Source organism: Salmo trutta, chromosome 2 (assembly GCF_901001165.1).
Source record: "Salmo trutta chromosome 2, fSalTru1.1, whole genome shotgun sequence".
NCBI classification, from domain to species: domain Eukaryota; kingdom Metazoa; phylum Chordata; class Actinopteri; order Salmoniformes; family Salmonidae; genus Salmo; species Salmo trutta.
The window spans coordinates 52253395-52275969 of record NC_042958.1 but is presented as its reverse complement, the minus strand read 5'-3'; the positions used below and the strand labels follow the sequence as shown (position 1 = coordinate 52275969).

The 22575-nt window shown below is 45.7% G+C and overlaps 1 protein-coding gene across 1 annotated transcript in view; it reads left to right on the top strand.

The window, feature by feature from the left end:
- The first annotated feature begins 8233 nt into the window (after nt 1-8233).
- LOC115156984 (neurexin-1a-like) overlaps nt 8234-22575 on the top strand; it is a 62037-nt gene continuing 47695 nt past the window's right edge. The window contains exons 1-4 of the mRNA XM_029704801.1: nt 8234-8439; nt 9262-10755; nt 17762-17776; nt 19781-19810. Of these exons, the coding sequence (XP_029560661.1) occupies nt 10014-10755; nt 17762-17776; nt 19781-19810 (787 nt within the window). The 5' untranslated portion in view covers nt 8234-8439; nt 9262-10013. The remainder of the gene's footprint in view (nt 8440-9261; nt 10756-17761; nt 17777-19780; nt 19811-22575) is intronic.

The window sequence follows — 22575 nt, the reverse complement described above, 5'->3', positions numbered from 1 at the left end:
TAGGACAGCTCATGAGGATATTATCCAGATACCTGCTGGTAACTCTTTAAAGGGTTAGGACAGCTCATGAGGATATTATCCAGATACCTGCTGGTAACTCTTTAAAGGGTTAGGACAGCTCATGAGGATATTATCCAGATACCTGCTGGTAACTCTTTAAAGGGTTAGGACAGCTCATGAGGTCTCCGAAATATCTGTCCACTATGACTAAAGAGGCTTCATGCGTAGCTTTTATTTTTACCCTTAAGAGTAGGAGTAAAACGTCTCGATTCTCAGTACTTATGACCAATTTTCTACTCTGAGACGCATTGTGGATACAGGCCCTGGGCAATCTGTATCAATATGGAAAAAGTGCTGCATCAATCTCCCAGCCACCCATCTCTTTCTTCCTCTACTTTTCTCCCTATTCTCTCTCCCGTTCCCCCTCCTTCTCTCCTCTCTCTTCCCCTCCCTCGTGTGCATCGTTTTGTGTCAACGGTGCAATTTGAATGAAGGTATGTGAAGGTTATGTGTGTGTGTGTGTGTGTGTGTGTGTGTGTGTGTGTGTGTGTGTGTGTGTGTGTGTGTGTGTGTGTGTGTGTGTGTGTGTGTGTGTGTGTGTGTGTGTGTGTGTGTTTTTCATCACAATTATGTGTGCCTGTCATCCTGCTCTTTTAGATCAAAGGACCACAGTTACCTAGCAACCTGGCGATGGGACGAGAAAGAGTAACATAGATAAGAGAAAGATGGAGTAAGGAGGAGGGACTCAGAGGTAGGCAACGAGACTATCACAATGGTCTCTGGAAGAGAAGAAGGCTGTGAGTGTCACTGGTTACCACAGCCACAAAGTCATAAACCCCGCCTATTTCCAAATATGGATAGCTGCAGGCCAATATGGTGATCGGCGTGTGGGCGAGTGGCTGTGTCGAAAGGAGTGGGTGTATGAAAGCGAATCAGCTAATTGGGCAGATTTGTTGGCCCTCAGGACCTCTTTGCGTGGCTGATTGGGCTGCACGACGAGTCAGTAAGCGGTGACCAGTGCACTGGAGTTGAATGGACATGCGTGGTGACCTGATCGTGATGCCCAGTAGGAAGCTTCCTATTGGGTATCATAGTCGTGTCACCAGCGGTAATCAAACGCGGCCAACTTTTTTCCTTCCCATGATTTTATTTCAAATAGGATAGCCGTCTACACAAGAAATAACTACTATTGATAACCATCTACATGTCACCTTTATACATGCACCTACAGTCTACTCAATGGGGAGGGCAGGAATGGCAACAGCACCAGGACACAGTGGCCGTAGCTCCTGCTTGACAAGCACTACTGTCCAGCAACGGCATGGGAAGTAGCTACATTGTGTCAGGGTGACAGTCACAGTAAGCACACACATACGACACATGAAGAAACAGTACACGCATCATCAGTACTTTAAATAAAAAAATAAAACATGTTATCGTCAATTTTATAACTGAAAATGTACAATTATTAGTGAAAAAACTAACAGTGAAATACGACTCATCCTCTGGCTTAAAATAGAAGTCCGAAGTCTTGCAGTATGGTATCTCAATGTAGGATAGATACATGGTAAGAAATAGAGGAAAAAACACAGCTAAGTCGAAACTGTCTACCCTATAGCAGAGGACATACCCGATAGCAGAGGACGTACCCTATAGCAGAGGACGTACCCTATAGCAGAGGACATACCCGATAGCAGAGGACGTACCCTATAGCAGAGGACGTACCCTATAGCAGAGGACGTACCCTATAGCAGAGGACGTACCCTATAGCAGAGGACGTACCCTATAGCAGAGGACGTACCCTATAGCAGAGGACGTACCCGATAGCAGAGGACGTACCCGATAGCAGAGGACGTACTCGATAGCAGAGGACGTACCCTATAGCAGAGGACGTACCCTATAGCAGAGGACGTACCCTATAGCAGAGGACGTACCCTATAGCAGAGGACGTACCCGATAGCAGAGGACGTACCCGATAGCAGAGGACGTACCCGATAGCAGAGGACGTACCCGATAGCAGAGGACGTACCCTATAGCAGAGGACGTACCCGATAGCAGAGGACGTACCCTACAGCAGAGGACATTTGACACACCTCACTCCTTTCCACACACCCACTAATTTCCATTTGACACACCCCTCTCCTTTCGACACGCCCAGTACCTTCCTTTCGACACACCTCTCTCCTTTCGACACACCTCTCTCCTTTTGACACACCCCTCTCCTTTCGACACGCCCAGTACCTTCCTTTCGACACACCTCTCTCCTTTCGACACACCTCTCTCCTTTCGACACACCCCTCTCCTTTCGACACACCCACTAATTTCCATTTGACACACCCCTCTCTCCTTTCGACACGCCCAGTACCTTCCTTTCGACACACCCCTCTCCTTTCCACACGCCCACTACTTTCCTTTTGACACACCCCTCTCCTTTCCACACGACCACTACTTTCCTTTTGACACACCCTCTCCTTTCCACACGACCACTACTTTCCTTTTGACACACCCTCTCCTTTCCACACGACCACTACTTTCCTTTCGACACACCCCTCTCCTTTCCACACGACCACTACCTTTCCTTTTGACACACCCTCTCATATTGGGATGCAGCTACCCCCTTCTCCCTATTTCTACAATTTCTCTTCTTAAAATGTGATTGTAAACCTAACCTTAACCACACTGCTAACCTTAAGGCTAATCTAGGCTCCCAAGTGGCGCAGCGGTCTACGGCACTGCATCTCAGTGCAAGAGCCATCACTACAGTCCCTGGTTTGAATCCAGGCTGTATCACATCCAGCCATGATTGGGAGTCCCATAGGGCGGCCCAGCGTCATCCAGGTTTGGAGGGGTAGGCCGTCATTGTAAGTAAGAATTTGTTCTTCACTGACTTGCCTAGTTAAATAAAGGTTAAATAAAAAATATAAAATAAAATTATGCCTAACCCTAACCTTAAATTAAACCAAAAAGCCCATTTTTGTTTTCATAAATTTCTGGTGCTAAGTGTCAATTCTCCCTCCAACATAAAGTTTCACAGCCTCTCTGTCCCCTAGTTTTATTGTAACACTAGACACCACACACACATAAACACACTCTCTCTCTCTCACACACACATTAACATACACATGGTCTCTATCTCTCCCTCGCATAAAGATACAGGTGTGTGTGTGTGTGTGTGTGTGTGTGTGTGTGTGTGTGTGTGTGTGTGTGTGTGTGTGTGTGTGTGTGTGTGTGTGTGTGTGTGTGTGTGTGTGTGTGTGTGTGTGTGTGTGTGTGTGTGTGTGAGAGAGTGTGTGAGAGTGTGTGAGAGAGAGAGAGTGTGTGCTTTCAGCCACTTTGTTCGGAACAGATAAAGATAATTAAATGAGTAGCTAAACAGAGTGCTGCTGGCGTCACCATGGTAGCGCTTTGATCTGCTACGTCTCTGTGATAGTATCATCAACTCATCAGCACACACACACACACACACCACACACACACACCTCTCTCCCCCCCTTCTCTCTCTCTCTCTCTCCATCCCTCTGTGACCCATTGAGTCTCTTCGAGAGTGGGAGTATCTGTCTGACCCATATAGACCAGAGCACTGCTAAACACCAGGCATTCACACACTAACACACATACAAACACACTATAACACACACCCAGGAACTAACTGTAACACACAGACACTCACTGTAACACACACAGACACTCACTGTAAAACACACACAGACACTCACTGTAACACACACAGACACTCACTGTAACACACACAGACAGTCACTGTAACATACACAGACACTCACTGTAACACACACACAGACACTCACTGTAACACACACAGACACTCACTGTAACACACACAGACACTCACTGTAAAACACACACAAACACACTATAACACACAGACACTCACTGTAACACACACAGACACTCACTGTAACACACACAGACACTGTAACACACACAGACACTCACTGTAACACACACAGACACTCACTGTAACACACAGACACTCACTGTAACACACACAGACACTCACTGTAACACACACAGACACTTACTGTAACACACACAGACACTCACTGTAACACACACACAGACACTCACTGTAAAACACACACAAACACACTATAACACACAGACACTCACTGTAACACACACAGACACTCACTGTAACACACACAGACACTCACTGTAACACACACACAGACACTCACTGTAACACACACAGACACTCACTGTAACACACAGACACTCACTGTAACACACACAGACACTCACTGTAACACACACAGACACTTACTGTAACACACACAGACACTCACTGTAACACACACACAGACACTCACTGTAAAACACACACAAACACACTATAACACACAGACACTCACTGTAACACACACAGACACTCACTGTAACACACACAGACACTCACTGTAACACACACACAGACACTCACTGTAACACACACAGACACTCACTGTAACACACACAGACACTCACTGTAACACACGCAGACACTCACTGTAACACACACACAGACACTCACTGTAACACACACACAGACACTCACTGTAACACACACAGACACTCACTGTAACACACACAGACACTCACTGTAACACACACACAGACACTCACTGTAACACACACAGACACTCACTGTAACACACACACAGACACTCACTGTAACACACACACAGACACTCACTGTAACACACACAGACACTCACTGTAACACACACAGACTCACTGTAACACTCACTGTAACACACACAGACACTCACTGTAGCACACACAGACACTCACTGTAACACACACAGACACTCACTGTAACACTCACTGTAGCACACACAGACACTCACTGTAACACACACAGACACTCACTGTAACACACACAGACACTCACTGTAACACACACACACAGACACTCACTGTAACACACACACACAGACACTCACTGTAACACACACAGACACTCACTGTAACACACACAGACACTCACTGTAACACACACAGACACTCACTGTAACACTCACTGTACAACACACAGACACTCATTCTAATGCACACAGACACTCACTGTAAAAGACACAGACACTCACTGTAACACACACAGACACTCACTGTAACACACACACAGACACTCACTGTAAAACACACACAAACACACTATAACACACAGACACTCACTGTAACACACACAGACACTCACTGTAACACACACAGACACTCACTGTAACACACACACAGACACTCACTGTAACACACACAGACACTCACTGTAACACACACAGACACTCACTGTAACACACACACAGACACTCACTGTAACACACACACAGACACTCACTGTAACACACACACAGACACTCACTGTAACACACACAGACACTCACTGTAACACACACACAGACACTCACTGTAACACACACAGACACTCACTGTAACACACACACAGACACTCACTGTAACACACACAGACACTCACTGTAACACACACAGACACTCACTGTAACACACACACAGACACTCACTGTAACACACACAGACACTCACTGTAACACACACACAGACACTCACTGTAACACACACACAGACACTCACTGTAACACACACAGACACTCACTGTAACACACACAGACACTCACTGTAACACACACACAGACACTCACTGTAACACACACAGACACTCACTGTAACACACACAGACACTCACTGTAACACACACATACACTCACTGTAACACACACACACAGACACTCACTGTAACACACACAGACTCACTGTAACACTCACTGTAACACACACAAACACTCACTGTAACACACACAGACACTCACTGTAACACACAGACACTCACTGTAACACACACAGACACTCACTGTAACACACACAGACACTCACTGTAACACACACACAGACACTCACTGTAACACACACAGACACTCACTGTAACACACACAGACACTCACTGTAACACACACAGCCACTCACTGTAACACACACACAGACTCACTGTAACACTCACTGTAACACACACAGACACTCACTGTAACACACACAGACACTCACTGTAACACTCACTGTAACACACACAGAACACTCACTGTAACACTCACTGTACACACACAGCGTAACACACACAGACACTCACTGTAACACACACAGACACTCACTGTAACACACACAGACACTCACTGTACCACACACAGACACTCACTGTACCACACACAGACACTCACTGTAACACACACACAGACACTCACTGTAACACACACACTCACTGTAACACACAGACACACCCTAACAAACACAGACACTCACTGTAACACACACAAACAAACGCACCCTCTAACACATGCTCTAACACACATAGATTCACACCCTAACACACACACACAGACACACACTCTAACACACACACACACTCTGTATGCTGACAACTGAAGTTTTATTTTTGGCAGTATTTTCTCTCAGCCGGCAGTTCACATAAACATATATGCACACACACACACACACGCACACACAATAACACATACACACACACAATAACACACACACACACACAATAACACATACACGCTCACACACACACAATAACACATACACGCACACACACACACAATAACACATACACGCTCACACACACGCACGCACGCACACACACAATAACACACACACACACACAATAACACATATACACACACACACACAATAACACACACACACACACAATAGCACATACACGTACACACACACACACAATAACACATACACACACACACACACACACACAATAACACACACACAATAACACATACACGAACAGTGTGCCCTGACCTTCTCTCTGCTGAGTGGGCATAGAGTCAGGGGCTGCTTCTCACTGTCAGCTTGTCAGAGAGAGGGAGGGAGGGAGGGAGGGAGGGAGGGAGGGAGGGAGGGAGGGAGGGAGGGAGGGAGGGGAAGAGGGGTGGAGGAATGGAAGGAGGGAGTGCCAGGGACAGAGGGGGAGAGGAAGTGGGGAGGTGGGAGAGGAAGAGGGGCGGAGGAATGGAAGGAGGGAGCACCAGGGAGAGAGGGGGAAGAGAGGTAGACAATATTGGGAGTCTATAAAAGGCTGTGGCCACATAGACATTTCATTACCCGTCAAAACAGCTTTTCCACTTCCTGGCCCACTAGTTCACCAGGAGTTCTCATATCAAAATGGCCGCAAGGCGATGGCGTGAATACAGCATCAATAGGAACACCTTACAATTATTGTGTGTGTGTGCGTGTGTGTCTGTGTGTGTGTGCAGCTGTGAATGCAGCAGCAGAGCTCCAGAGCAGCCTGATCACTAGAAATAGACTGTCTAGTGATCAGGTCGATATATGTTGATGTAGGATCTAAAACAAACTGCTGTTCAGAGCCAGAGTGGCTGTTTAGACCACCGCACCAGCAAGCTGTGAGAAAATGAGTCTTGCTTTTAATTATTTTGTTTTAAGCGTTCCCCAAACCATAGCCATCACCTTAACCACTCGGAATTCATCCCTAAACTGTTAACCTTTGAGTTGTTTCTGTTTCAACCCTGTAACCACGGCGGGAATTTATGCGTCAACTATTGACGTTCATCCATATGTCGAATTTCTAAGTGGAACTTTGAGATCTTGCTGCTCCAGAGAGTGGGCAGCAGATGGGGTATGGTACCCAGAGAGACCGTTCTGACAGACAGCATTCCGCTGGGATTCCCTCTCTGGAACAGATGCACAGTCCAGGAAATACACACCTCTCACTGTGTCCATATGGAGATCAAGTTTAAGATTGTGTGTGTGTGTATGTGTGTGATTGGGAGAGAAAGAAGCGAGAGAGATAATTGATGGCAGGGGCTGAGGGGGGGACCGCTGCTGGAGCGTGATGTAGACACAACGTTGTCGTTTTTCTCCCACGGTTTTCCGTCTCGAACCATGAATGTTCTCTCGGTTCAGACTTCTCGCTGTAATAATCAGTGATTCATTCATGACTAACCATTAATCACCTTAGAATATTTGCAATTGCTTTATCATCACACCGACAGTCATTATCATAGCGAAAGGTAATGACTCGGATGTCCCCGTCGTATTCGGTCCTCTCCGGTAATCGTGTTTCAGACAGTGAGCCGGCTGTCCAAGGTGCCGCAGCAGAGCGGCCCCTCCCATCCTCTCCTCCTTTTCTCACCCTCCATTAGCCACGTGACGCACGGAGCAGCAGACTGCACCTTCTCCTCCCGGGTAAAGAGAGAGAGAGATGCGTTTGGTACCACCGGGCTGTTTGATCGAGAAGTAGCTGCGATTGTTCTGGTTTCGGTAGGGCTATCAAACGGGTATTTGCCAGGAAAGGTTTGGTTGCTGTCATGTCCTCTCACAACGTGGTGATTGTTATCAGGTGAAATTGAGAAAATCGATGAGTAGCCACAGTAACAACGAGCAGAAGATGTGTGTAAGGTAGGATGAGACATGTTTTATATCGGTGTGTGTATTATACTAGGGCTTTGCTTTAGGCTATATATAGCCTACCTATTTAATTGTAATAGCCTAATAAGGCATTTTTCTCGCGGGTGTGTTTTCAGTATATTGATTCTCACGCGCAGGTGAGGTAGATGGAAACCCGGTGTAACCGGGAGCTCGAGCTCACAGGAGGAGATGAATAGCACACACGCGCACGCACACATTGATAGCGTTTTTTTTAGAAGAGGGGGAAGAATGGCCGCAGATCGACAATCGATATTTAAATCGCTCTCATTTTACCGAGTCTATCAATACTGTGATTTGGAACCCTAAACTCAACCACGTTAACGACGTTCGTGGTCAGGCGCAGGAGAGGCGAGCGTGTGTAAACTGCCTTTTCCTGTGGCGTGAAAAGGGGCTTCATTCGATAAATGAGGCGCATTTGAGTCATCCTCCGCATCTCACGATAAACTTATTTGTTGCGCTTCCAAATCACTTGCTGAGGCACGAAGTGTTCATGTTGGAATGTTCAAATATTTTGCCTTTTGGAAGTGTTTGTTTTCAGTGAGGTAAAACGTTCAAAACGTTTGCAGATAGAAATGCAATAAGTAGATCTGAAATGATTCCCTGTTCTACTTGACTGACAATAATATATAGTCTACACAGCACGTGACATGCATCTGGATATTCTGTAACTAACGTATTCCTGAAAAGACCCACTGGTATATTACACTATGGTAGTGGGTGGTATGAGGACTGTCTGGGAAGACTGTGTGTGTATCTGACCCAGGCTGATAATGCTGTCCCTTCCCTCTGTAGGTCACTGGAAAGAAAAGAGTGGTGACACAGCTGTGAGGGACACATTCAGAGCGCTGAACCCACGACCCCGCTGAGAGAGAGAGAACTGCGGGGGAGATGCTCCATCTGCTGACGGTGTGTGGCGGTGTATTCTCTCTCTCTGAGGGGAACAGGAACTAACGAAGGCACCGATATGGATCCCACACTGCACCCCACATTTCTCTAACACACACACACACACACACACACACCATTGAAGGAAGACGAGGGAGGAGGAAGGAGGAGACTAGCAGATAGACTATAGAAGACTAGAACTAGAAACACCGAGCTCTAGCACCACGTGACCGGCAGTCAGAGGAACCCTCTATGGAGGGTGTAGGGTGCTAGGAAGGGCCCTAAGAGGACTATAGGGTGCTACGAAGGCCCCCAAGAAGACTGTAGGTTGCTTCGAAGGCCCCCAAGAAGCCTGTAGGTTGCTACAAAGGCCCCCAAGAATACTGTAGGTTGCTTCGAAGGCCCCCAAGAAGCCTGTAGGTTGCTACGAAGGCCCCCAAGAAGACTGTAGGTTGCTTCGAAGGCCCCCAAGAAGCCTGTACGTTGCTTCGAAGGCCGCCAAGAAGACTGTAGGTTGCTAGAAGAAGACTGTATGGTGCTAGGAAGGGCTCTAAGAAGCCTGTAGGGTGCTCCCAAGGGTGTTCGCACCATGAGCTGTAGAGTAGTTTGTGCTGCCCAGCTCTAGCCTGCGTCTGCGTGTGTGTGAGTGCGGTGTGTGTATGTGTGTGCGCGTGTGTATGATGGCGGTGTGTGTGGGGGCCGCAGCCCCCCTGCTGTGTGTCTGGCTGTGCCTCTGTAGCCTTGGGGGATCCAGAGGGGAGGTGCTAGAGTTTGGGGGGGTTTCGGGACAGTGGGGGCGGTTCCCGGTGTGGAACGCGTGCTGCGAGAGCATTCTGTCGTTCAGCGTTAGAACTCACAGCGCGGACGGGCTGCTGCTTTACCTTGACGACGAAGGATTCTGCGACTTCTTGGAACTCTTGTTGCTACATGGAAAACTCCGCCTACGATTCTCAATCTTCTGTGCCGAGCCAGCCGAGGTGAGTTCCGGGGTCGCCGTGAGCGACGGCCACTGGCATGCCGTGCGTGTGAAACGGGACTGGAGGAACACAAGCCTTGAGGTGGATGGAAGGATGGAGGGATGGGCGGAGGTAAAGAGCAAACGGAAAGACATGACAGTGTTTAGCCACACTTTTATGGGTGGGGTTTCCCCAGAGCTCCATGCCTCCCCGCTCCGCCTCACTTCCCCTGGTGTAAGAGACCACGCCTCTTTTGCTGGCTGGCTCGCTGGGGTCACCGTCAACGGATCTGTGGCCGTTCTGGAAGGATCGGAGGGTGTTACCGTGGGAGACGGGTGTGGGCCGGCCCACGTGTGTCAGAACGGAGGGGTGTGTTCTGTTGTCGAGATGAGGGCCGTCTGCGACTGTACCGACACCGGCTACAAAGGCAACGACTGCAGCGAAGGTAAGGCCTGACCTACCTTGTAACATTGTGATGTCATCTCGCACACATGCACACACACACTATATATACAAAAGTATGTGGGCACCCCTTCAAATGAGTGGATTCAGCCCCACCCGTTGCTGACAAGTATATCAAATCGTGCATACAGCAATGCAATCTCCATAGACAAACATTGGCAGTAGAATGGCCTTACTGAAGAGTTCAGTGACTATCAACGTGGCACCGTCATAGGATGCCACCTTTCCAACAAGTCAGTTCCTCACTGCTAAAGTTGCCCCGTTCAACTGTAAGTCCTGTTATTGTGAAGTAGAAACGTCTAGGAGCAAAAACGGCTCAGCCGCGAAGTGGTAGGCCAACTCTCACTACCGAGTTCCAAACTGCCTCTGGAAGCAACGTCAGCACAAGAACTGTTTGTCGGGAGCCATTTCATGGCCGAGCAAGCCAAAGATCACCCTGCACAATGCCATGCATCGGCTGGAGTGGTGTAAAGCTTGTCGCCATTGGACTTGTCGCCATTGTAGCAGTAGAAACGCGTTCTCTGGAGTGATGAATTACACTTCACCATCTGGCAGTCCGACGGACAAATCTGGGTTTTGCAGATGCCAGGAGAATGCTACCTGCCCAATGCATAGTGCCAACTGTAAAGTTTGGTGGAGGAGGAATAATGGTCTGGGGCTGTTTTTCATGGTTCAGGGATGGGCCCCTTAGTTCCAGTGAAGGGAAATCTTAACGCTACAACATACAATGACATTCTAGACGATTCTTTGTTTCCAACATTGTGGCAACAGTTTGGGGAAGGCTCTTTCCTGTTTCAGCCTGATAATGCCCCTGTGCACAAAGTGAGTTCCAAACAGAAATGGTTTGTTGAGATCGGTGTGGAAGAAGATGACTGGCCTACACAGAGCCCTGACCTCAACCCCATCGAACACCTTTAGGATGAATTGGAACGCCGACTGCGAGCCAGGCCTAATCGCCCAACATCAGTGCCCAACCTCACTAATGCTCTTGTGGCGGAATGGAAGCAAGTCCCCGCAGCAATGTTCCAACATCTAGTGGAAAGCCTTCCCAGGACAGTGGAGGCTGTTATAGCAGCAAAGGGGGGACCGACTCCATATTAATTCCCATGATTTTGGAATGAGATGTTCAACAAGCAGGTGTCCACATACTTTTGGTCATGTCGTGTACAAACACCCATACAGCGCCTTCAGAAAGTATTCACACCCCTTGACTTTTTCCACATTTTGTTTTGTTACAGCCTGAATTTAAATGTGATTAAATTGAGATTTTTTTATCACTGGCCTACACACGATACCCCATAACGTCAAAGTGGAATTATGATTTTCTAAATTTTCTAAATTCAATTTTTACAAATATTTGAAATGTCTTGAGTCAATAAGTATTCAACCCCTTTGTTATGACAAACCTAAATAAGTTCAGGAGTAAAATGCCATTTCTAAGTAAAAATGTGCTTAACAAGTCACATAATAAGTTGCATGGACTCACTGTGTCGACCCTCGCCAAGCACCAGGTGTGCCATCAGCTCGACATTTCGATGCTCCTGATTAGCATCGTTCTCCTCGGACATGTAATCAGGCATGGGGAAACAAGTCTGGGGGGGAAGGCTCTGATGCCTCATCTTCTGTGGTAAGTGATGGCATAGTGAGTACAGCAGCAACCGTTTTGCCACAAAGTTTCTCAACACAAGCAATGATAAGTAGTACAACATGAAGGATTACTAGACCATAGATGAGCCAATGGAAAACTGTTGAGCGTTTCAATCCCGGATAAAGGGTCCCAATCAGGGGTTTTGAATTTCAACTTGTCCTCAATGGGGTCATGTACAGTTTTCCTATGTGACACTTCGTTTAAGTGTCACGTGGGACATCGTTAACAGCACATTTTGGTAACGCAGCAGCCGTGATGGAGTGGGATGGGCATTTCCTGCCACACTGCCAAGTCTCTCGGAGTAGTATGCAACAGGCCATTGTTTCCCACCGTGATTCTGTGTAAGGACAGATGACATAAAACCATTTTTCTCACACACAAACAGATGAAATGGTTTAGAGTGGCCCGGCAGTCCTAAACAAGGGGAAGAGGTTAATAATTGTTTAAGTTTCTCAAGTGCCTTCATATCCTCTGCTGTCCACTGTATCTTGTCATTCATCACCATGTTGTGACCATGAATGAGATCAGAAAGCGGTTTAAGTAATTTCAGCATAATCAGGTAGGCAGGCTCTGCAATAGTCTGCCATTCCTGTAAGTGTCAACATGTGATAAACAGTTCATCATTATGCAATCATTCATTCACAATCATTCTGTTATTGTGTGCGTCCACAAATTAATTCATAGGGTACCCTTTCCTTATTTGCTTAGTTCTTTAACGGTATCTACATTTCTTAACAGCAGTCAACTCTCAAGTCAATCATTTAACTATTGCCAGCCTATTTTGAATTCAATTTGGTTCACTTAAATTCAATTCCAAAGATCAGTCAACTCAATTCTCACTATTTAAATTCAGTTCCCAAGAGTGCAGGTATTCTTACTACCATTACTTGAAAACCAGGAATTAGTTACATCAAGAACACCTTCTCAAATGTTTTACACGGGCCTTCTCTACACAAGGCTTAAAGCATTAACTTTTAAAATGTAGAATTCTAAAGTCTTCACTGGTAGTGCTGTGAAAGCACAGGTTAGCGGTTACAACACTGCTACAACTAGCAGGCAGACAGGAAATGGAATTGTTGGAAATCAGCCATAACTCCTTCAGTGTGTAGCTTAGTAATAATATTGTAAAACTACAGGTCCGTCAGTGCATTTCAAACACAGATTAAACCAAAAAGACCAGGGAGGTTTTCCAATGCCTTGCAAAGAAGGGCACCTATTGGTAGATGGGTAACAAAAAAACAAACATTGAATATCCTTTTGAGCATGGTGAAGTTATTAATTACACTTTGAATGGTGTATTAATACACCCAGTCACTACAAACATACAGGTTTCCTTCCTAACTCGGTTGCCAGAGAGGAAGGAAACCACTCAGGCATTTCACAATGAGTCCAATGGTGACTTTAAAACCATTACAGAGTTTAGTGACTGTGATTGGAGAGAACTGAGGATAGATTGACAACATTGTAGTTACTCCACAATACTAACCTAATTGACAGAGTGAAAATAGGGAAGCATGTACAAAAAAAAAACATATTCCAAACATGCATCCTTTTTGTAACAAGTCATTAAAGTAATACTGTAAAGAAATGTGGCAAAGCAATACATTTTTTTCTTCTGAATACAAAGTGTTATGTTTGGGGCAAATCCAATACAAACACTTTACTGAGTACCACTCTCCATATTTTCACACAGCATCATGTTATGGGTATTTTTTATTAATTTCTTATTTAACCTTTATTTAACTAGGCAAGTCAGTTAAGAACAAATTCTTATTTAACAATGACGGCCTATCCCGGCCAAACCCTCCCATAGCCCGGACGGCACTGGGCCAATTGTGCGCCGCCCTATGGGACTCCCAATCACGTCTGGTTGTGATACAGCCCGGGATCGAACCAGGGTCTGTAGTGACGCCTCTTGCACTGAGATGCAGTGCTTAGAACACTGCACCACTCTGGAATAATTATTAAGAACTGGGCAGTTTTTCAGGATAATTTTTTTTAGCTAACTACAGGCCAAATCCTAGAGAAAAATCTGGTTCGGTCTACTTTCACCAGACACTGGGAGATGAATTCACTATTCAGCAAGACAATAATCTTAAACACAATGCCAAATCAACACTGGAGTTGCTTACCAAGAAGACAGTGAATGTTCCTGAGTGGCCTAGTTAAAGTTTTGACTTAAATCTGCTTGAAAATCTATGGCAAGACCTGAAAATGGCTGTCTAACAATGACCAACAAACACTTTGAGCTTGAAGAATTTTGAAAATAATAATGGGCAAATGTTGTACAATCCAGAAGTGGAAAGCTCTTCGAGAAATACCTAGAAAGACTTTCAGCTGTAATCACTGCCAAAGGTGATTCTAACATTTATTGACTCGGGATTGAATACTTACTTAATCAGTTTATTTTTAATAAATGTTTAACAAATGTTTTAGTTCTTCTACCACTTTGACATTACAGAGTATTTTGTGTAGATCATTGACAGAAAAATTAAATTAAATCCATTTTAATCCCACTTTGTAACACAACAAAATGTGGAAAAAGTCAAGGGGTGTGAATACTTTCTGAAAGCACTGTATCTCTAATATGACTGTTACACCATCCTTCTCCCTTTCCTATACAGAATTGTTAGTCTCTCTGACTGGGTAAGCAACTTGTCTTGTTCCTAGATCCTGGTGGTGATCAAGTCTGTAGTGATCAGTAGATCCTAGTGGTGATCAGTAGATCCTAGTGGTGATCATAGTGGTGATCAATAGATCCTATAGGTGGTGATCAGTAGATCCTAGTGGTGATCAGTAGATCCTAGTGGTGATCAGTAGATCCTAGTGGTGATCAGTAGATCCTAGTGGTGATAAGTAGATCATTGTGGTGATCGACAGATCCTAGTGGTGATCAATAGATCCTAGTGGTGATCAGTAGATCCTAGTGGTGATCAACTGATCCTATAGGTGGTGATCAGTAGATCCCAGTGGTGATCAGTAGATCCTAGTGGTGATCATAGTGGTGATCAATAGATCCTATAGGTGGTGATCAGTAGATCCTAGTGGTGATCAGTAGATCCTAGTGGTGATCAGTAGATCCTAGTGGTGATAAGTAGATCATTGTGGTGATCGACAGATCCTAGTGGGGATCAATAGATCCTAGTGGTGATCAGTAGATCCTAGTGGTGATCAACTGATCCTATAGGTGGTGATCAGAAGATCCTAGTGGTGATCAGTAGATCCTATAGGTGGTGATCAGTAGATCCTAGTGGTGATCATAGTGGTGATCAATTGATCCTATAAGTGGTGATCAATAGATCCTATAGGTGATGATCAGTAGATCCCAGTGGTCATCAGTAGATCCCAGTGGTGATCAGTATATCCTAGTGGTGATCAGTAGATCCCAGTGGTGATCAGTAGATCCTAGTGGTGATCAATAGATCCTAGTGGTGATCAATAGATCCTGTAGGTGATGATCAGTAGATCCCAGAGGTCATCAGTAGATCCCAGTGGTCATCAGTAGATCCCAGTGGTCATCAGTAGATCCCAGTGGTGATCAGTAGATCCCAGTGGTAATCAGTAGATCCCAGTGGTAATCAGTAGATCCCAGTGGTAATCAGTAGATCCCAGTGGTGATCAGTAGATCCCAGTGGTGATCAGTAGATCCCAGTGGTGATCAATAGATCCTAGTGGTGATCAATAGATCCTGTAGGTGATGATCAGTAGATCCCAGTGGTCATCAGTAGATCCCAGTGGTCATCAGTAGATCCCAGTGGTCATCAGTAGATCCCAGTGGTCATCAGTAGATCCCAGTGGTCATCAGTAGATCCCAGTGGTGATCAGTAGATCCCAGTGGTGATCAGTAGATCCCAGTGGTCATCAGTAGATCCCGGTGGTCATCAGTAAATCCCAGTGGTCATCAGTAAATCCCAGTGGTGGTGAGTTGCATTCAGAACCAAGCCTGTTTTATATTGTTCAGCAGCTACCAACCTGTTGCTTTGTGTGTGTGTGTGTTTGTGTGTGACTTAGTTCTGAGATCTAGGCCCCTCCTTTGCCTCAATAGCAACCCACTTCCCTCTCTGCTGAACAGGTTACCATAGAGACTGCCGGGTTCTGAAAGCGAGACTCTGTTACATATGCTGCCCTGGGCCCTGATCCCTCTACCACTCTACTCCCTATTTAACTATCTCTACTAGGGTCAATCTATCAGAAACCTTGTTGATTAGTTTTGATTAATTGGTTGATAAATCTGGGATGGAAACTTAGTGTTATAGTGTGCAGTGTTGTCCCCGGACCCCCACCCAGCAAAGAACACCCAACCCCCACACTACCTTTGCCACCGCAGCTGAAAACAATCCTAGGGGAAACACTGGTGTGTAGAATGTTTGTGATACGAAGATGAAATGTGTGGCGAGTGTCGTGTAGTGTGTTGATTAGCGTGTTGGGTTGTTGGAAGGGAGGCCAGCGACATATTGCCACTGCAATTGTTTCGACAATATTGCAGTTCGGCGCACATTTTCTAGCACCGGGACTGAAGGTGGAATTTTTGCCACATTGCTTAAATATATGCAATTAATTGAGATCAGCAGGTAAGCCGTAGAGGCTTGGGGCTTGGTTTCTACCATGTTAATAAATGACAGAGGGAAGGGAGATTTGGTTCACACAAACACACACTCTAGTACTGACCAAAGCATGTTTCTCCCTCCACTGCTGTTTCCTATCACCAGTTATCCGTTATCCATCGATCTATTCATTACTGCAATGGTCTGGGTGTGTGAGTGTGTGTGTGAGTGTGTGTGTGTGTGAGTGTGTGTGTGTGTGTGCGCGAGAGTGTGCGCATGTGTGTGAGTGTGCGCGCGTGTGTGTGTTCTGGTACAGGAGGCTTGAAGGTAAGTTCTGGGTGAATAAAATGTTCCAGATTCCAAACACACAGGTAGGAGTGTCTGCTTTCATCAACCCTGACCACTGTGTGTGTGTGTGTGTGTGTGTGTGTGTGTGTGTGTGTGTGTGTGTGTGTGTGTGTGTGTGTGTGTGTGTGTGTGTGTGTGTGTGTGTGTGTACGTGTCTATTGAAAGTCTATTAATGTATGAAGATTTTTTTTAATGAATTGAATTTCAATTGACTTCCTGAATTGAGAAAATTGACCGCAACCCTGGCGTGTGTGTGTGTGTGTGTACGTGGGGTGTGTGTACTTGGTGTATGTGGAAGAATGAAATGCCATCAGTGCCGCATGGTATAATGGTGGCATCTGGGTGGATCTGCATGTGTGTAACCAAGGTGATGGTGTGGTAACGAGCGGCTGTGCATGGCGTGTTAATGAATGTCTGTCTTTCTCTCTCCTTCGTCTGGACGCTCCCAGAACACCACAACCCAGGTGGGTCTCTCTCCCTCTCTCATCCCACTCTCCACCTCTCCTTCTCTCTCTCTCCCTCTCTCATCCCACTCCCCACCTCTCCTTCTCTATCTCTCCCTCTCTCATCCCCCTCTCCCTCTCTCATCCACCTCTCCTTCTCTCTCTCTCCCTCTCTCATTCCACTCCCCACCTCTCCTTCTCTCTCTCTCCCTCTCTCATCCCACTCCCCACCTCTCCTTCTCTCTCTCTCCCTCTCTCATCCCACTCCCCACCTCTCCTTCTCTCTCTCTCCCTCTCTCATCCCACTCCCCACCTCTCCTTCTCTCTCTCCCTCTCTCATCCCCCTATCCCTCTCTCATCCCACTCCCCACCTCTCCTTCTCTCTCTCTCCCTCTCTCATCCCACTCCCCACCTCTCCTTCTCTCTCTCTCCCTCTCTCATCCCCCTCTCCCTCTCTCATCCACCTCTCCTTCTCTCTCTCTCTCCCTCTCTCATCCTCCTCCCCTCCTTCTCTCTCTCTCTCTCTCTTTCATCCCCCTTTCCACCTCTCCTTCTCTCTCTCCCTCTCTCATCCCCCTCTCCCTCTCTCATCCACCTCTCCTTCTCTCTCCCTCTCATCCTCCTCCCCTCCTCTCTCTCTCTCTCTCTCTCTCTCTTTCATCCCCCTTTCCACCTCTCCTTCCCTCTCTCCCTCTCTCATCCCCCTCTCCCTCTCTCATCCACCTCTCCTTCTCTCTCCCTCTCATCCTCCTCCCTTCCTCTCTCTCTCTCTCATCCCACTCTCCACCTCTCCTCTCTCTCTCCCTCTCTCATCCCACTCTCCACCTCTCCTCTCTCTCTCCCTCTCTCATCCCACTCTCCACCTCTCCTCTCTCTCTCCCTCTCTCATCCCACTCTCCACCTCTCCTTCTCTCTCTCCCTCTCTCATCCCACTCTCCACCTCTCCTTCTCTATCTCTCCCTCTCTCATCCCCCTCTCCCTCTCTCATCCACCTCTCCTTCTCTCTCCCTCTCATCCTCCTCCCTTCCTCTCTCTCTCTCTCTCTCATCCCACTCTCCACCTCCTTCTCTCTCTCATCCCACTCTCCACCTCTCCTTCTCTCTCTCTCCCTCTCTCATCCCACTCTCCACCTCTCCTTCTCTCTCTCTCCCTCTCTCATCCCACTCTCCACCTCTCCTTCTCTCTCTCTCTCTCTCTCTTTCATCCCCCTTTCCACCTCTCCTTCTCTCTCTCCCTCTCATCCCCGTGTGTGTGTGTGCGTGTGTATGTGGGGGGGTTGCAGTCAGACGGTAAGTAAACTTCCTTCATGGACAAATGCCTGATGTTTCAAGTGGTTCTCCACTCAAGGTTAGAGACAGACAGTGTCATAATAATAATACATTTTATTTGTGCCTTTCAAGATAGCCTAGGACACTTACAGAGTAAAAATAGAATAAAATAGCAAATATAAACATGATATTACTAAGGTCAAATAAACAAAAACGCCCCCAAAAACCAACATAACAATACTGGAGGGAAACGAATGTTATCAAAAGACAGTTAAATAAAGAGGGCGACTTCAACAGCCCTCAGCATCCCCTTCACCATAGATAGATAAGGAAAAAAACATTTAAAAAACAGACAAGCAAGCAAGACCTGTGCGTGCGTGTGTGTGTGTGTGTGATTTTGCAGTATGTAGAAACCACACACATACAGTATACAGCAACATGAGCAGACAACAGGTATAAAGATATAAAGGTCTAAAATACTGTCAACTTGCAATAGTTACAGTTGAAGGAAGTGAATGAACATGCCAAAATATTACAGGAACGCGTCAGTATAGGTAAGGATAACTCGCTAGTGTAGCAACGATTTCCAAAAGGATAATCACTGTGCTGAGCCCTTTCCCCAAACAGCAAGCAATGCAGATGTAGAAGCATGGACACTACTGTTAGCATAGGTAGCTATAATGATAGATTGTGTTTGTCAGGACAACCACCCCATGCTCCTCTGTTGTGCTGACTGTGCTCTTGTCTTCCTTTTAAGGTCTGGCTCACCTGATGATCGGCGACCAAGGTATGACCTATTACATCACTATGAGATCACTTCCTGTTCCTGCTGTTCCCCCCATCACCACACCCCTTACCAAACCTCCTCCTCCTCCTCAAATGACCCAGACGCTGATCCAAGGTCAGGTTTGACTTTTCTCTCTATTGGGTTTAGGGCTAGGATATTGGGAGGCTAAACTGATCCCAGATCTGTGGTTAAGGTGAGGATATGGGTTTAGGGTGATCCTAGATCAAGGACCGGGTTCCATGGATGGCTTGGATGGTTTGTGTGTGAGTGTGCGCGCGTGTGTGTCTATTGCAGGTTTTCTCTGCCATGTATATCCCCACATCCCGACCCCTCCCACTGCAATCCCTTCCCCTCCCATTGGCTCTTGCATGTGGATCTCCCCTCTTATTTGACAGTTTGCTGTTCATGTAGTTTTTAACATTGCATGAAAATCAATAAAAGTGTATCTAAGCAGTGCTGTCAAAAACACCACCTTAACTCAGTTCTATCTGTACAGGCACTTTGACAACTACACAAACACACTACTACAACTACTACTACTACAACACAAACACACTACTACTACTGCTGCTGCTGCTACTACTACTACTACTACTACTACTACTACTACACAAACACTACGACTACTATTACTACTACTATTACTACTACTACACAAACACACTACGACTACTATTACTACTACTACTACTACACAAACACACTACAACTATTACTACTACTACTGCTACTACACAAACACACAACTATTACTACTACTACTACTACTGCTACTACTACTATTACTAGTACTACTGATACTGCAGCTACTACTACTGCTGCTACTATTACTACTATTACAACTAGTACTACTACTGCTACTACTACTACTACTATTGCTGCTGCTACTATTACTACTACTACTGCTACTACTGCTGCTGCTACTTTTATTACTACTACTATTGCTGCTGCTGCTACTAGTACTATTACTATTACTACTACTACTACTACTACTACTACTACTACACAAACACACTACTACTACTACTACTACACAAACACACTACTACTACCACTACACAAACACACTACTACTACTACTACTACTACTACTGCTGCGACAACAACTACTAGTGCTGCTGCTACTAATACTATTACTGCTACTACTACTAGTACTATTACTCATACTACTACTACTACTACTACTACAGCTGCGGCTACTACTTCTGCTGCTGCTTCTACTACTACTACTGCTGCTACTACTACTGCTACTTTTGCTACTGCTGCTACTACTACTACTACTACTACTGCTGCTGCTGCTTCTAGTACCGCTGCTACTGCTGCTACTACTACTACTTTTTCTACTACTACTACTACTACCGCTCCTGCTACTACTACTGCTTCTTTTGCTGCTGCTGCTTCTACTACTACTACTACTACTGCTGCTTCTACTACTACTACTACTACTGCTTCTACTACTACTACTACTACTGCTGCTACTACTGCTGCTTTTACTACTACTTATTATACTACTACTACTACTACTGCTACTACTACTACTACTGCTGCTGCTGCTTCTACTACTACTGCTGCTACTACTACTACTACTACTACTACTACTGCTGCTACTACTACTGCTACTTTTGCTGCTGCTGCTTCTACTACTACTACTACTACTACTACTGCTGCTACTACTACTACTACTACCGCTGCTACTACTGCTGCTACTACTACTACTTTTTCTACTACTACTTCTACTACTACTACTTCTACTACTACTGCTACTACTGCTACTGCTGCTACTACTACTACTACTACTACTGCTGTTGCTTCTACTACTTCTACTACTACTACTGCTGCTACTACTACTACTACTGCTGTTACTACTGCTACTACTACTACTGCTGTTATTATTGCTACTACTACTAATACTACTTATTCTACTTCTACTACTACTGCTAATACTACTACTATTGCTGCTGCTACTACTACTACTTATTCTACTACTAGTACTACTACTGCTGCTGCTGCTCCTACTACTACTACTTCTACTACTACTACTGCTGCTACCACTACTACTGCTGCTACTAGTACTACTACTACTACTACTACTACTACTACTACTACTACTACTACTGCTGCTGCTGCTGCTTCTACTACTACTACTTCTACTACTGCTGCTGCTACTGCTACTACTGATGTTACTACTGCTACTACTAAATACTACTTATTCTACTACAACTACTACTACTACCACTACTACTGTTGCTGCTACTACTTCTACTACTACTGCTGCTACCTCTACTACTACTGCTGCTACTACTACTACTTATTCTACTACTGCTACACTTCTGCTCCTACTACTACTACTGCTGCTACCACTACTAGTACTACTACTACTACTACTACTGCTGCTTCTACTACTACTGCTGCTGCTACTACTACTACTGATGCTACTCCTACTACTAGTACTGCTGCTACTACTACTGCTGCTGCTGCTGCTACTACTACTATACTGCTTCTATGACTACTAATACTACTTGTCCTACTACTGCTGCTACTACTACTACTACTTATTCTACTACTACAACTACTACTACTACTGCTACTACTACTGCTTCTACTGCTACTACTACTACTGCTTCTTCTACAACTACTAATCAAATCAAATCAAATGTATTTATATAGCCCTTCGTACATCAGCTGAAATCTCAAAGTGCTGTACAGAAACCCAGCCTAAAACCCCAAACAGCAAGCAATGCATGTGAAAGAAGCACGGTGGCTAG